Source organism: Trachypithecus francoisi, unplaced genomic scaffold (assembly GCF_009764315.1).
Source record: "Trachypithecus francoisi isolate TF-2019V2 unplaced genomic scaffold, Tfra_2.0 Lachesis_group11, whole genome shotgun sequence".
NCBI lineage: Eukaryota > Metazoa > Chordata > Mammalia > Primates > Cercopithecidae > Trachypithecus > Trachypithecus francoisi.
Window position 1 is genome coordinate 9991475 of NW_022681456.1, and position 15329 is coordinate 10006803.

The 15329-nt window shown below is 44.7% G+C and overlaps 2 protein-coding genes across 16 annotated transcripts in view; one reads left to right on the forward strand and one right to left on the reverse strand.

Moving 5' to 3' along the window:
* Window positions 1-3292, reverse strand: part of CUNH12orf65 (chromosome unknown C12orf65 homolog) — a 29079-nt gene extending 25787 nt beyond the window's left edge. The window contains exon 1 of one of the 4 annotated variants that reach the window (XM_033220258.1): window positions 2669-3292. The gene's annotated coding sequence lies outside the window, so the exon portion shown is untranslated. The other 3 variants (XM_033220260.1, XM_033220259.1, XM_033220261.1) reach the window with 3 other exon arrangements.
* MPHOSPH9 (M-phase phosphoprotein 9) overlaps window positions 2962-15329 on the forward strand; it is an 82655-nt gene continuing 70287 nt past the window's right edge. For 5 of the 12 annotated variants that reach the window (XR_004439515.1, XR_004439513.1, XR_004439514.1 and 2 more), the window contains exons 1-4: window positions 2963-3133; window positions 5695-5956; window positions 10215-10368; window positions 14923-15012. Coding sequence is in view for 7 of the 12 variants with exons in the window: in XM_033220227.1 (XP_033076118.1) it covers window positions 5853-5956; window positions 10215-10368; window positions 14923-15012 (348 nt within the window). In the remaining 5 variants the exon portion in view is untranslated. Of the gene's footprint in view, window positions 3134-3899; window positions 4069-5694; window positions 5957-10214; window positions 10369-14922; window positions 15013-15329 lie in introns of all 12 variants that reach the window. The other 7 variants (XM_033220228.1, XM_033220229.1, XM_033220232.1 and 4 more) reach the window with 7 other exon arrangements.

Sequence of the window (15329 nt, forward strand, 5' to 3'; positions counted from 1 at the left end):
TTCTACACCTTGTTTCGTTACCTTTCATAGTATCTCCAGATCTTTTTCCAGTTCCTTAGGCAATGTTAGATCTTCTTCCTTAACTTTTTCTGTTTTAATTAATTTATTTTTTTGAGACAGAGTCTCACTCTGTTGCCCAGGTTGGAGTGCAGTGGCGTGATCCTGGGTCACTACAACCTATGCCTCCCAGGTTCCAGCGATTCTCCTGCCTCAGCCTCCCAAGTAGCTGGGATTATAGGCACCAGACACCACGCCCAGCTAATTTTTGTATTTTTAGTAGAGATGGGATTTCACCATGTTGACCAGGCTGGTCTCCAACTCCTGACCTCAAGTGATCCGCCTGCCTTGGCCTCCCAAAGTGCTGGGAGTATAAGCATGAGCCACCACGCCCGGCCAACTTTCTCTTTTTAAAAAGACTAATCAAGTACAGTAGAGAAGAGGCAAAGAGTAGAACAAGAAGCTTGATCTGTGACTGTGAACAATTAAGATAACTCACTACTAGGCTGGGCGCAGTGGCTCACGCCTGTAATCCCAGCACTTTGGGAGGCTGAGGCAGGTGGATCACGAGGTCAGGAGATCGAGACCATCCTGGCTAACACGGTGAAACCCTGTCTTTACTAAAAATACAAAATAAATAAATAAATAAATAACTGGGCGTGGTAGTGGGCGCCTGTAGTCTCAGCTACTAGGGAGGCTGAGGCAGGAGAATGACGTGAACCTGGGGGGTGGAGCTTGCAGTGAGCCGAGAGAGCGCCACTGGACTCCAGCCTGGGCGAGAGAACGAGACACCGGCTCACTGAAAAAAAAAAAAAAAAAAAGGTAACTCACATTCTGTATTTGACGACTCCTCTCATTTTTTCTTTTGTCCCAAAAAGGTCTTACTGCCGAGGAGTGCAAGCTCTGTGGCCAATAGACCTGCATTCAATGTCTCAATGCCACAATTTACTTACTGGGCAACTTTGGCTCTATTTCCTCATCTGTAAAATGGAGATACTACTACCTAGAGTGAGAACAAAATCATACATGTTGCCATAAATGTAAAGTACTTAGTGCTCACTAAATGGGAGCATGTCAGATCTCTCAACTACAAGGCTGAGGAACTTCGGAATGACACACCACATACACTGTGATCTTATGACACAAACCCAGTCTAGGAACTGATTATTTCATGGGCCTTTGTTTTAGAGCTTAGGGTGAAAAGGCATCTAAAACAGTGGCTTGTAAATTATTTTACTTGGTATGGTCCAATTTAAGAAGTACTTGAGAAGTCATGACATTACTGAAAACATGTTATTTGGTGGGGTCATAATTCTGGTCTGTGAAATCAAGTACTAGGGAGATCACTGTGATGCCAAAAATATAGCCTGACTTCCCAGCAGGCTCGCACTGAAAGATAAAACCATCTTCAATGAAGCAAGTCCTGGTTTAAACAAAATATATTTTGGAATTATGTAATATAATTTAAAAAATCACGAAAAACAGGATAATATCAAATTTACCCTTTAAAAATTGCCAGGTGTGGTGGCTCATGCCTATAATCCCAGCACTTTGGGTGGCCGAGGCAGGAGGATGACCTGAGGTCAGGTGTTTGAGACCAGCCTGGCCAATACAGCAAAACCCCGTCTCTACTGAAAATACAAAAAATTAGCCGGATGTGGTGGTGGGCACCAGTATTCCCAGCTACTTGGGAGGCTGAAGCAGAAGAACCGCTTGAACCCGGGAGGCAGAGGTTAAAGTGAGCCGAGATCACGCCATTGCCCTCCAGTCTGGGTGACAGACTGAGACCCTGTCCCCACCCCCCCAAAAAATAAAAAAAAGTAAAAAATAAAAATTGGTAGGTATACTTAGGAAGCTCCAATGAGATGGAAGGCCTCCTGGCAAATCTGTCATTCCAAGGGCAAATCCATCTCCTGGGTCGTGGAGGCCTAAGTGATAGTGCCAGGGAAGTCCCTTTACTGTGAGCCAGAACTCCTGGAGGGAAATCGAGGAGCTGGAAGGACCTTAAAGGTTAACTAGGCTGAAGAATGTGGCCTGCACAGTGCACATGAAATGGGCTGGGGACCCACGGGGAGGAGAGCGGGTTCCCTTAGGTCCTTCAAAAGTAGGGCGGGGTGGCTGGCGCCTGTGATCCCAGCACTTTGGGAGGCCGAGGAAGGAGGATTGCTTGAGGCCAGGAGTTCAAGACCAGCCTGGGCAACATGGTGAGACCCCCCCCCCCGCCGCCACGTCTATTTAAAAAAACAAATATCTCTGCAGAAGCCTAGCGAGGGCAGTGCTGACCCCTACTACGTGCCAGGCCTGAAACAGCACCTGATGCGTGCTCACAGCTCCACTCAGCTAAGTACATGAGGATCCTTCCGTTTCGCCTTGGGCCTCCGTGGAACCGTTTTCTCCAGGACGGTAGTCTCTCCTCTCCCCTGCCCTAAGTGCTTGAACAGCCCCAGGGCCGATCCACAGCACCTAGCGTAAATCAGGTCTCGAGAAAACTGAGCTAGGGTGTCAGGGCCGGCCCCACCCCACCGCTAGCGCGGCCTCAGGTAAACTGGCTGCGCCACTCGGGGTCGCAAGACGGGAAAAACCCAGGCGTCCCGGCTCCCAGTCCTCTCTCCGGAGCCCTTGACAGTCGTCGGCAGCCGTACGGTTCCCTGACTTCTCCGCAGACGCTTACCTGGTCTCAGGACCCGACTTGTGCCCTCAACGTTCTAGAGGAACCCGAATCACCGCAGCAGTGGACTCGCAATCGCGATCCCTGATCTGCGCACGCGCCGTACTCTGATCGCGGTTTCCCTCATCTACCAGAGGCTCATGTTTACTCACTGCGCATGCGACAAACTGAAGCTTCTTTCCCTCGTGGCAGCGGCTGGCTTCCAGAGAGCCAATCAGAGAAGAGGGTTTCATAGCACTCCCACTCCCTTGTCACACCCCCGGGGTTGGACATCTCTCTTTGGTTGGAGCTGCGCGAGGGGGAAGGGCGAGGTGGACGCGCGCACCACCTTTGGCTGTCTCCGCCTCCTTCCGGGCAGCCAATCAACGGCGAGACGCCGGGCGCGCGCGCGCGCGCGCGCTCGCTCGAGTAACGGTCGCGAGAGGCCGCTCTCCTGACCCTGACATCGGCAGTGGGAGCGGCGGCCAGGTAAGCGGCCGCCAGCCTGCAGGGAGCTGTAGGCCGCTGGGGACAGGGGACGAGACTTAGGAGACACCGTCTTAGCGGCCCCCTGAGTGTGGTGATGGGCTGGGGTGTGAGGAGACGGCAGCCGATAAACTTGACCCAACCGGAGCCCTTCGCGGTGTGGGAGCTTTGACCTGCCGCGGTGCGCCTTTTCTAGACTCGGCGCCCTTGAGTGACACTCGCGCGGCCCAATAGCGGAGCGCCCTTCCCGAGGGGCGGGGGGGGGTTGTGGTTTTATTTATTTATTTTTTTCCCCCCATTTTTTGCCAAGGTGTCCCGGCTTCCTTTTGGGATCGCGGTTGTAGTTGCAGGAGCGGTGGCTTTTCTCCGTCCCCCTTGCTTTCCGTAGCTTAGGTGACTGCATGGATTCTCCCTCTCCTTCCCACTTTGACCCCATGGCGGCCACCAGCCATTGCGGGCTGGCTGTGAGCCCCAGAATGTCAGGATCTGGTCTCATCCCTGTCTGAAATCTCTTCCTCTCCCCCAAGCCTCCCGGCAAGGCGGAGCGCCCAGTTAACTTTCATGTTTCATAACCGCCAATCGTTCCTTTTGCCCAGCTCCCTTTTTTTGCTAGGGGGTGGGGACACCAAAAGCGTCATATCTTGTTGCTGAGAAATAGAAAAGCTCTGCTCTTATATTCATTCTGTATCAAAATAAAAAAAATTTTTTTTGCTTTGTATATGTGGGTGTTTAAGGATTTTTCCCTCTTACTTCCCTGCCCTCCCCCCAGCACCTCCACTCCAATGGAGAAGCATCCTTGAATTTGTAGTGGTTTTCCATCTGGATCTGCATCCGGATCCGGATTACCTCAGCAGGGGAAATAATAGATGGGGTTGCAGGTCCATCTCCCTGGAGAGCTTGTGTTTTCCTGGCATAACAGCACGGTAATTGGAATCCAGGTATTTCTGTTGCCAGTTGGAAGGGGCAGCCCTTGACTGTTTCAGTGCCCCATTTGTCGTGGGTGATGGGCTGAGCCACTGGGGAAAAGTCCATTTAGTTAGGTCCGGTTACCCTTTGCATTCACTCCTGTCCCTGAAGGAAATGGTCCCTGTTTTTGTGTAATGCTTTATAGAAGCAGGACCTAAAAGTGGGAATCTAGCGGAAGCGGAATACTAGACAGTATTCCTGTTGCACTCTCTAAGCTTTTCTGTTTGTAAGCAGCTGAAGTTTTTTTTCCCTTTATTTCTCCTTTTTCTTCTTGCTCCCTTGCTCTTTTATAAATGCATGAATTCCCCAGGAAGGAGGCATCTTGTTTGACCTGTTACAGCCAATTTGCCATCGTATATACCCGGCTTCAGTGAAATTTTAGTTGGCCTGGCAAATAATTTTTTTATTTAGTATTTTTATTTTTATTTTTTAGGAGATGGGGTCTCGCTCTGTTGCCCAAGCTGGAGTGCAGTGGCAGGATTATAGCTCACTGCAGCCTTGAACTCCTGGGCTCAAGTGATCCTCCCACCTCAGCCTCCAGAGTAGCTGGGACATGCTCCCAGTAGCAGCAGGCAGGCTCCAGTGTGTCCAGTTGGTTTATTTTCTAAGAATAGCTGCACAGAGACAAAAGACCATATATATAGTTCAAAATGTACTTCCAGACAATGGGGAAGCTATGGTTGTTAACAGTTTAATTGGCTTTTAAAAACAAATTAAATATTAAGTTGTTTAGTTCTTCTAGTCTCTGTATAAGTCAACAAACATATGTACTTGGTAGAATTTATTAAACAAATGAACAAGGCATGCAAGTATTCCAACTGTTACATAATAGAATTGTATCTAGAACCTTCATTGTACAGCCTGGCAAAATGGTTTGCACTGTAATCCCCCCTGCTCGGAAGGCTGAGCACTTGAGGCCAGGAGTTGTTGACCAGCCTGGGCAATGTAGCAAGATGCTGTCTCTAAAAAAAAGAACATTGATTATTAAACATATAAAAATCTGAAATACTACCTGAAAAAGGTGATGCTACTTTTGCAAATAATCCTTGATGTAGATTTTTGAGATACATAATTCATATACCATAAAATTCAGCCTTTTAAAAGTGTACAATTTAGTGGTTTTTAGTTCACAAGGTTGTCCAGCCATCATCACTAATTCCAGAATTTTTTTATCACCCCAAAAGAAACTCCATACCAACTGCACTCACTCAGATTCTCTCCTTACTGTAGCTCCTGGCAGCCATTTGTCTATGAATTTGCCAATTCAAGATATCTCATATCAGTGAAATCATATAGTCTGTGGTCTTTTGTGACTGGCTTTTTTTACTTAGCATAGTATCTTCAGTGTTCTTCTGTGTTGTAGCATATGTCTTTTTATGGCTGAATCCTATCCTGTTCTATGGATATGCTTCATTCGTTTATCCATTTAGCCACTGATGGACATTTGGGTGGTTTCTACATTTTGATTATTATGAATACTGTTGCTATCCTTAATGGAGATCTGCATGAAAGAAGTTAAGGTTTCCAAAGTTATGTAAAAGCAGTTGCTAGGTTTAGTGGCTTTTTATAGTAGTTTCTTTTCCCCCATTCATTTTCAGACTCTCTTGGAAGTTGAGGATATTTCACAGTTCTGAATGTTAGCCACTGAAAATGCCAGTAGACGATGAAGCCTCTGAAGACGATACGGATTCACTCTCCTCAAACAGTCCAAGAACCTTTATTTTCAAATAAGAGAATATAACAATTTCTTTACACTATGGAAGAGTTTGACTTGGTGAAAACCTTACACAAAACTTCATCTTCTGTAGAATCTGATAAAAATTCTCTTCATTCTCTTGGACTGAACTTAAATACTGATAGGTAAGAATGGGATTTTAGAAAATGTAACAAATCAGAATAACCTTATTTGCATACATTTACCAGTTTATCCAAATAGTGTCATAGTTACTGATTTGAATTATTGTCATTATTATTATTTTTTAACCTATCAAGAATATTCAGGGAGGCTGGGCGCGGTAACTCATGCCTGTAATCCCAGCACCTTGGGAGGCTGACGCGGGTGGATCACCTGAGACCAGGAGTTGGAGACGAGCCTGGCTAACATGGTGAAACCTGGTCTCTACTAAAAATACAAAAATTAGCCAGGTGTGGTGGTGTGCACCTCCAGCTACTTGGGAGGCTGAGGCAGGAGAATTGCTGGAACCTGGGAGGCAGAGGTTGCAATGAGCCAGGATTGCACCACTGCACTCCAACCTGGGCAACAGAGCAAGACTCTGTCTTAAAAATAAAAAAAAAGAGGCTAGGCACAGTGGCTCACGCCTGTAGTCCCAGCACTTTGGGAGGCCAAGGCGGGCGGGTCACAAGGTCAGGAGATCGAGACCATCCTGGCTAACATGGTGAAACCCCATCTCTACTAAAAATACAGAAAAAAAAAAAATTAGCTGGGCGTGGTGGTGGGAGCCTGTAGTCCCAGCTACTCGGGAGGCTGAGGCAGGAGGATGGCGTGATCCTGGGAGGCGGAGCTTGCAGTGAGCTGAGATGGCGCCACTGCATTCCAGCCTGGGCAACAGAGCGAGACTCCATCTCAAAAAAAAAAAAAAAAAAGAAAAAAGAAAGAATGTTCAAGGACAGTTGTTTAAGTCAGGAATAGGTTTAGTATTTTCATGTTTTTCATTTCTCCCAGAGATACGTACTTTTGCATGGAAAGCATTCTGAAAAAGAACTTGTTTTGCTTGTTTTACTTTCCTTTACACTTTTTTGTTTATTTTTGTAAATTACAAGCGTATCCTTAACATTTAGTTGCCTAAATATTATTTCTTCATTTTTAAATAATTGGGATAAATGATGTTTTATGTTGCAGAAATACTTCACCAATGTGGGAAGCAGCAATTAAAGTTGAGTATTAGGAAGTTAAGACAAAACCAGACTCTAAGTAGACAAAATAGTGGACTAAATAGATGTTATCAAAGTGTGTTTTTTTTTTTTTTTTTTTTTGTAGACGGAGTCTTGCTCTGCCACCCAGGCTGGAGTGCAGTGGCCGGATCTCAGCTCACTGCAAGCTCCGCCTCCCGGGTTTACGCCATTCTCCTGCCTCAGCCTCCCGAGTAGCTGGGACTACAGGCGCCCGCCTCGTCGCCCGGCTAGTTTTTTGTATTTTTAAGTAGAGACAGGGTTTCACCGTATTAGCCAGGATGGTCTCGATCTCCTGACCTCGTGATCCGCCCGTCTCGGCCTCCCAAAGTGCTGGGATTACAGGCTTGAGCCACCGCGCCCGGCCTCAAAGTGTGTTTTATGCATTTTATTTATTTTTTTTAAATGCATTTTATTTTATTTTATTTTATTTTTTTTGAGACGGAGTCTCGCTCTGTCGCCCAGGCAGGAGTGCAGTGGGCGGATCTCAGCTCACTGCAAGCTCCGCCTCCCGGGTTTACGCCATTCTCCTGCCTCAGCCTCCTGAGTAGCTGGGACTACAGGCGCCCGCCACCTCGCCTGGCTAGTTTTTTGTATTTTTTAGTAGAGACGGGGTTTCACCATGTTAGCCAGGATGGTCTCGATCTCCTGACCTCGTGATCCGCCCGTCTCGGCCTCCCAAAGTGCTGGGATTACAGGCTTGAGCCACCGCACCCGGCCATGCATTTTATTTTTAAACTATCCTATGATTGGTTTGTTTTTATTTTTATTTTTATTTTTTATTTTTATTTATTTATTTATTTTTTTGAGATGGAGTCTCGCTCTGTAGCCCAGGCTGGAGTGCAGTGACCAGATCTCAGCTCACTGCAAGTTCTGCCTCCTGGGTTTATGCCATTCTCCTGTCTCAGCCTCCCAAGTAGCTGGGACTACAGGTGCCCGCCACCTTGCCCGGCTAGTTTTTTGTATTTTTAGTAGAGACGGGGTTTCACCATGTTAGCCAGGATGGTCTCGATCTCCTGACCTCGTGATCTGCCCGTCTCAGCCTCCCAAAGTGCTGGGATTACAGGCTTGAGCCACCGCGCCCGGCCTGTTTATATTTTTTAATGGTCTTAACACAGATTGGTTAGTTTGTTTTTCATCAGCCTGTTTACTTTCAATTTGCACATAGTCTGGCAAGTTTGGTTATTGGGTTTCTAAATTTATAGTAGTGTAGCAACAGCAAAGAGGCAAGGACTGTAAGAGAGGAGAGCATCTATAAACAGCATGTAGAAGAAAGGAAAACAGCGGTTTTGGGGCCTTACTGGTAAAGGGGCAAGGAACTTTTAAACACAGTAGGTCTTGAAGAAATTGTGTATTATAATTATAAATAAATACATTACTTAAAAAATTGTTTTTTTTTTTTTTTTTTTGAGACGGAGTCTCGCTCTGTCGCCCAGGCTGGAGTGCAGTGGCCGGATCTCAGCTCACTGCAAGCTCCGCCTCCCGGGTTTCCGCCATTCTCCTGCCTCAGCCTCCCGAGTAGCTGGGACTACAGGAGCCCGCCACCTCGCCCGGCTAGTTTTTTGTGTTTTTTTAGTAGAGACGGGGTTTCACCGTGTTACGCCAGGATGGTCTCGATGTCCTGACCTTGTGATCCGCCCGTCTCGGCCTTCCAAAGTGCTGGGATTACAGGCTTGAGCCACCGTGCCCGGCCAAAAAATTGTTAATTCTCTGCCCTTTTCAGGAGGAATTTAAGGCAGCTTACATGGGTATATAAAACAATGGGGGTGGGGAGTTGTAAAAAACAAAGGAATATGTGAAGTAAAACGAGAAAGTACATTTTAAAAGGCACAGGGAATGGTCCTACAGTAATCTATATGTTGCTGAAAGTTGGCCTCGCATTTTGGTTCTTGTATTACTTGGTGGTCCCTTTAAAGTACACTTCTAGAAGAAATTCCTGTGAGAACAGTGTTTGATTTGGGTGGAGGAAGCTGTGCCTTGCTAGTGAAAATTAGGCAATTAAACTTGTCTCCCTTTTCATTGTGACTGGCAGGTAAATTGGCCACATTTAAACTCGATTATTGCAGCTATGTAAAACCCTTTACTGATAACATATGTTCTTCCCTTTCCATTTTTTTTTTTTTTTTTTTTTTTGAGACAGGAGTCTTGCTCTGTCGCTAGGCTGGAGTGCAGTGGCACGATCTCAGCTCATTGCAGTCTGCGCCTCCTGGGTTCAAGGGGTTCCCCTGCCTCAGCCTCCTAATTAGCTGGGACTGCAGGCGTGCACCACCACACCCGGCTAATTTTTTGTATTTTAGTAGAGATGGGGTTTCACCATGTTGGCCAGGATGGTCTCCATTTCCTGAGCTTGTGATCCGCCCGCCTCGGCCTCCCCAACTGCTGGGATTACAGGCGTGAGCCACTGTGCCTGGCCTCCTTTGAATTTTTAGTAATGTTTTCACTGGTCCTAACTATTATTTTACTGTTATTTTTATTTATTTATTTTTAAAACAAATTCTTTGTGAAAGAAAGCAGGATATCAAGCAGTAAATAAATGAAAATGATCTTTTTGTGACTAGATTTTAAGTACATTTTAATGTTCTGAAATATATTGTGTGTTTATAAAACAAATCCAAAATAACTTACCTGAAGTTTGGAAAAGCAGTACTCCTGGAAAGAATCAGTGCTGTTTTACACACTGAGTAGGTTAAGTAAGTCCTGAATACTTGCTGCTAATTTGCTTGGCACGACTTTTATTCAGCGATAGTGCCGAGATAGGTATCAGCTTATCATACCAAATTATGGGTATCCAGTGAACAAGATTTGACTGTCATTTGGGGCAGTGGAGAAAGAATCCCCACTGCACAATGAAGGGCTGTTCTTAAAGTTGGGGGAAATAATCCTCTGAAATAGGGGAGATCAGAGAAACTGGAAATTAAATCTTATTGTTTAGCACAGACTTTTTTTATTTTCTGCTGATCCTTTGGAGTGTTCTCTCACTTCTGGAAAAGGTCTTTCTGTTGTGTTCTTAAAAAGAATACAGTGCGGTCTTTTTACTGCCCTTTTCCTTTTGTGAACCAACTTGTGATCAGATTTTCAACAAATGAGGTGCCATTAGAAGGATTAAATATCAGTGGTTTTGTACTGCTCTGCTAAATCTTGAACTGCTGAATTATTCAACACTTTGATAGAGTGAAGAAAACCATTTGAATTATTTATGTTTCAACAGAAGTAGTCCCCACCTTAGTACAAATGGGGTATCCTCTTTCTCAGGGAAGACCAGACCATCTGTAATTCAAGGTACAGTTGAAGTTCTAACTTCTTTAATGCAAGAGCTACAAAACAGTGGAAAGACTGATTCGGAACTTTGGAAAAGCTGTGAGGTATCTAATTTTGTTTTATTTTTGTAATTTTAAAATAATTGTATTAAAACATACCTCTACTAAACTCTAAATTATTAGAAATTTATGTCCTGAAGAGCATGACACTTTTAAGTTAATGCTAAAGTGGTCAAGTATATTAATTTGGGAATGATATTGAATGAATGGGAAAAAGGTGGTCAAAAGTATTTTTTAACAATATATTACTGATTAGACATTCTAATTTGTATATTAAATATGAACTAAAACATTGTCTTCATTCAGAACCTGAGAATCCCAAAATTATTAAAATTGTTACTAATTGTAATGTTGTCAGTAACTTATATGGAATTGTCATCATTTTAAAAAACCTAAATCCACTTTGAAATATTTTCAATGTTCTAATTATAAATTGAAGCTTCTATTTAGTACCTTACCATATTCAGCTGTGATACATTCCATTATATTGTTTTCAGATCAGTGGTTCTTTCTTTGGTTCATAGGTTAAACTGTGATATAAAAATGTGACAGTTAAAAGAATACTTACATGGCCAAACACAGTGGCTCACGCCTATAATCCTTTCACTTTAGGCGGCCAAGGTGGGAGGTTTGGTTGAGGCCAGGAGTTTGAGACTAGCCTGGGCAAGATAGCGAGACCCTGTCTCTACAAATATAAATACATACTTAAATTAGCTGGGCATGGTGGCATGGGGTCTGTAGTCGTAGCTACTTGGGAGGCTGATGTGGGAGGATCACTTGAACCCAGGAGGTCAGGGTTGCAGTGAGCTATGATCACAGCACTACACTGCAGTCTAGGTGACAGACTGAGACCCTGTCTCTCTCTCTCTAAAAATAGAGAACCTGTAATCCCAGCACTTAAGGAGGCAGAGGTAGATAGCTTGATCCTAGGAGTTTGCGACCTGCTTGGGCAACATAACTAGACCCCCTCAGTAAAAACAACAACAACAACAACAAAAAAAACAACAAAAAAAACCTTACATATAAATTTTGTTTCATAGAATAATGCTCAAGATAGACTTTCTTAAGGCTGAATTTGATAGTTTTTAATAGAAATGTATAAACCATTATTCTTAGAAAGCACTAGATCTTATTTTAAATATTAATTATACTTTTAAAAGCATAATTTGTGTTATTTATTAGTAAGTAGAGTAAGCGAAATGAAAGATTACCTGGTTTAAGAATTCAATAGCAGCAACTGCTAGGTGTAATTATTTATATCCATTATCCGTAATTATTGGAATTATAAGAAAGTATTACTATATGCTTTAAAAAATTGAGTTTTCAGTTTTTATACTTTATGCTTGTTTGCATATAATAATCAGTATGTACTAATGTGAAAGATCTTTAAAAATGCCCGTACAAATGCAATTAAAAATGGAATGTTTTATTAAATATATTAAATGTTTCCCCTAATGTATCTACTCATTAGCTTTTTGTTTGTTTGTTTTTAAGACAGAGTCTTGCTCTATTGCCCAGGCTGGAGTGCTGTGGTGCGATCTTGGCTCATAGCAACCGCTGTCTCCCAGTTTCAAGTGATTCTCCTGCCTCGAGTAGCCGAGATCACAGGCGAGCGCCACCATGCCCACCTAATTTTTATATTTTTAGTAGAGAAGGGGTTTTGCCATGTTGGCCAGGCTGGTCTCGAACTCCTGACCTCAGGTAATCTGCCTGCCTTGGCTTCCCAAAGTGCTGGGATTACAGGCACAGGCATAAGCCACCATGGCTGGCCCTCATTAGCTTTTTTTTTTTTTGAAACGGAGTCTCTGTTGCCCAGGCTGGAGTGCAGTGGCGGAATCTCAGCTCACTGCAAGCTCCGCCTCCCGGGTTTACGCCATTCTCCTGCCTCAGCCTCCGGAGTAGCTGGGACTACAGGCGCCCGCCACCTCGACCGGCTAGTTTTTTGTATATTTTTAGTAGAGAGGGGGTTTCACCGTGTTAGCCAGGATGGTCTCGATCTCCTGACCTCGTGATCCACCCGTCTCGGCCTCCCAAAGTGCTGGGATTACAGGCTTGAGCCACCGTGCCCGGCCCCTCATTAGCTTTTGATACCTGAATTAACATGCTTTAGAACAAAGGAGGCATTGCCATAATGTAGTTTAACTTCTGGAAAATTTGTGTTTAACTAGAAATTGTTACTTTTAACAATTTGAAATCAACATTTTTTTTTTGACATCAGCATCTTTTTTTTTTTTTGAGACGGAGTCTCGCTCTGTTGCCCAGGCTGGAGTGCAGTGGCCGGATCTCAGCTCACTGCAAGCTCTACCTCCCGGGTTTACGCCATTCTCCTGCCTCAGCCTCCTGAGTAGCTGGGACTACAGGCGCCCGCCACCTCGCCCAGCTAGTTTTGTATTTTTTAGTAGAGACGGGGTTTCACCATGTTAGCCAGGATGGTCTCGATCTCCTGACCTCGTGATCCGCCCGTCTCGGCCTCCCAAAGTGCTGGGATTACAGGCTTGAGCCACCGCGCCCGGCCTGACATCAGCATCTTAAGTCAGAATCAGAATATATTACCCTCCATACCTCTCCCCTCCCTTCCCTCCCACCTCCCTCCTTCCCTCCCTCCCTTCCTTCCTTCTCTTTGTTTCTTTTTCTCCTCTTTCATTCTCTCTCTTTTTTTTTTTTTTGAAATAGGGTCTCACTCTGTCACCCAGGCTGGAGTGCAGTGGCACAATCTCTGTTCACTGCATCTTCAACCTCTTGGGCTCAAGCCATCCTCCCACGTCAGCCTCCCGAGTAGCTGGGACTACAGGTGCATACCACCATGCCCAGCTAATTTTTGTATTTTTTGTTGGGACGAGGTTTTGCTATGTTGCCTAGGTTAGTCTTGAACTCATGAACTCAAATGATCCACCCACCTTGGCCTCCCAAAGTGCTGGAATTACAGGCATGAGCCGCTGTGCCCAGCCTCTGAGCTCTCTTTTTATAACAGCTTTCAAAATAACGTCAATTTATATTATCCTAAAATGAAATTCATAGGTAAAATAACCTACCTGTACCCACTTTAAAAAATCAATAACATGTATTTGGATATATCCATGTGAGGCACATGTTCATTAGAAGACATAATGAAGTAGTCATGTTTACCTGTATGTAGACTCACTGTGAATTCAGCAGCTGAACACAGATCGATGTAGCAATGGTGTGTTGATGATCCAGGTATTGTATACAGCACCTTCACTGGTGACATGCTTTTCTGAAAGGGTGACCAACTTCTCATGAGATTTTGAAACAAGTTTGTTTTGATGTTATGAATACTATGCAAAATATTTATTGTTTTGTAATATAAAATGGACACAGGACAATTCTTCATCATGGGGGACTGCCCTGTGATCTGCATACCTGGACCCTGCCCACTAAATGCCAGTGACGTCCCCCCAGCTTTGTCGTGACTGTGACCTTACAGATTTCCAACATGGAGTTCCTTCCCCATTGAGATCACTGCATCATATTTAAATTTAAAACTTAGGCCTGTAATCCCAGCACTTCAGGAGACCGAGGCAGATGGATCAGTTGAGGTCAGGAGTTCGAGAACAGCCTGGCCAACATGGTAAAACCGTGTCTCTACTAAAAAATATAAAAACTAGCCAAACATGGTGACACATGCCTGTCTTCTCAGCTACTTGGGAGGCTGAGGCACGAGAATTGCTTGAACTCGGGAGTCAGAGGTTGCAGTGAGCCCAGATCATGCCACTGCACTCCAGCCTGGGTGAGAGAGCGAGAGACCCCGTCTCAAAAAATAAATAAATAAAACTTAATCCTCTTAGCCACCTATGAGATGTTGTTATTCCCATTTTATAAAGGAGGAAACTGAGGTACAAATAAATTTGTCCAGGGCCCCACAAGTTTTTAATGGAGAGCTTGGAGTGGGGCAGGAGTAGGAGACAGAGTTCACAAAGTGAACAATTAAGAGACTTTCTGATGTGGCAAATGTTATGAAGGAAATACATAGGATGATAAGAAAGAAAGGAACTGTTAGGATGGTTTGAGAAGATGACAATTAGGCTGAAATTGCAGGGTGGGAAGACAGCAGTCAGGATGGGAAGACAGTAGCCATGGTGAGAGCTGAGCAAGAGCTTGCCAGGTGGCGGGCACAGCAGGTGCTCAGCTGTGAGGTGGGAGACAATTGTGGCATGCTCAAGAACAGGATGCCCGGGAGGCAGGTGCGCAGCCAGCAAAGGACAGAGGGCTGGGGTGAAGTGGGGAGGTGCGTAGGAGCCACACAGTGCAGAGCCGTCTAAGGAGAGCTTAGGAGTAGAAAGATGCTGAAAGGCTTTACGCAAGCAGGTAGTTTTCATAGCCACTTCCTGCTGTTGTGTATTGCTGCATATGATCTGTGGCTGAAAGTCTCCCAGCCTTGAGGCTGAATGTAGCCTTCTGTAGAACTCCCTGCTCCCTTGGTGTGACGGGCTGGCATACTCCAGCTATGAGAGTGCTGATGGCTCTTGGGATTCGGGATGGATCATGACCTAGAAAGGGCTATTTTACACTGGAGGAATTGTTCTGTGAAATGTTAAGTCAAAAAATTATTTTTAACTAACATATTTTATAATTTAATAGACCAGGTGGTTACAGCTATTCAATTTGGTGGAAAAACAATGCCAAGAACAGATAGTTGCCCAGCAGGAGCAGTTCCACAACCAAATTCAAGTAAGTTGTCATTTACATTGATTCCTTTTTTATATACATCTACATATACATACACAACACATATAGAAATGGAGTCTCACTCTTGTTGCCCAGGTTGGAGTGCAGTGGCGTGATCTCAGCTCACTGTAACCTCTGCCTCCTGGGTTCAAGCCATTCTCCTGCCTCAGCGTCCCAAGTAGGTGAGATTACAGGCACCCGCCAACACGCCTGGCTAATTTTGGTATTTTTAGTAGAGATGGGATTTTGCCATGTTCGCCAGGCTGCTCTCGAACTCCTGACCTCAGGTGATCCACCCGCCTCGGCCTCCTGCCTGGCAC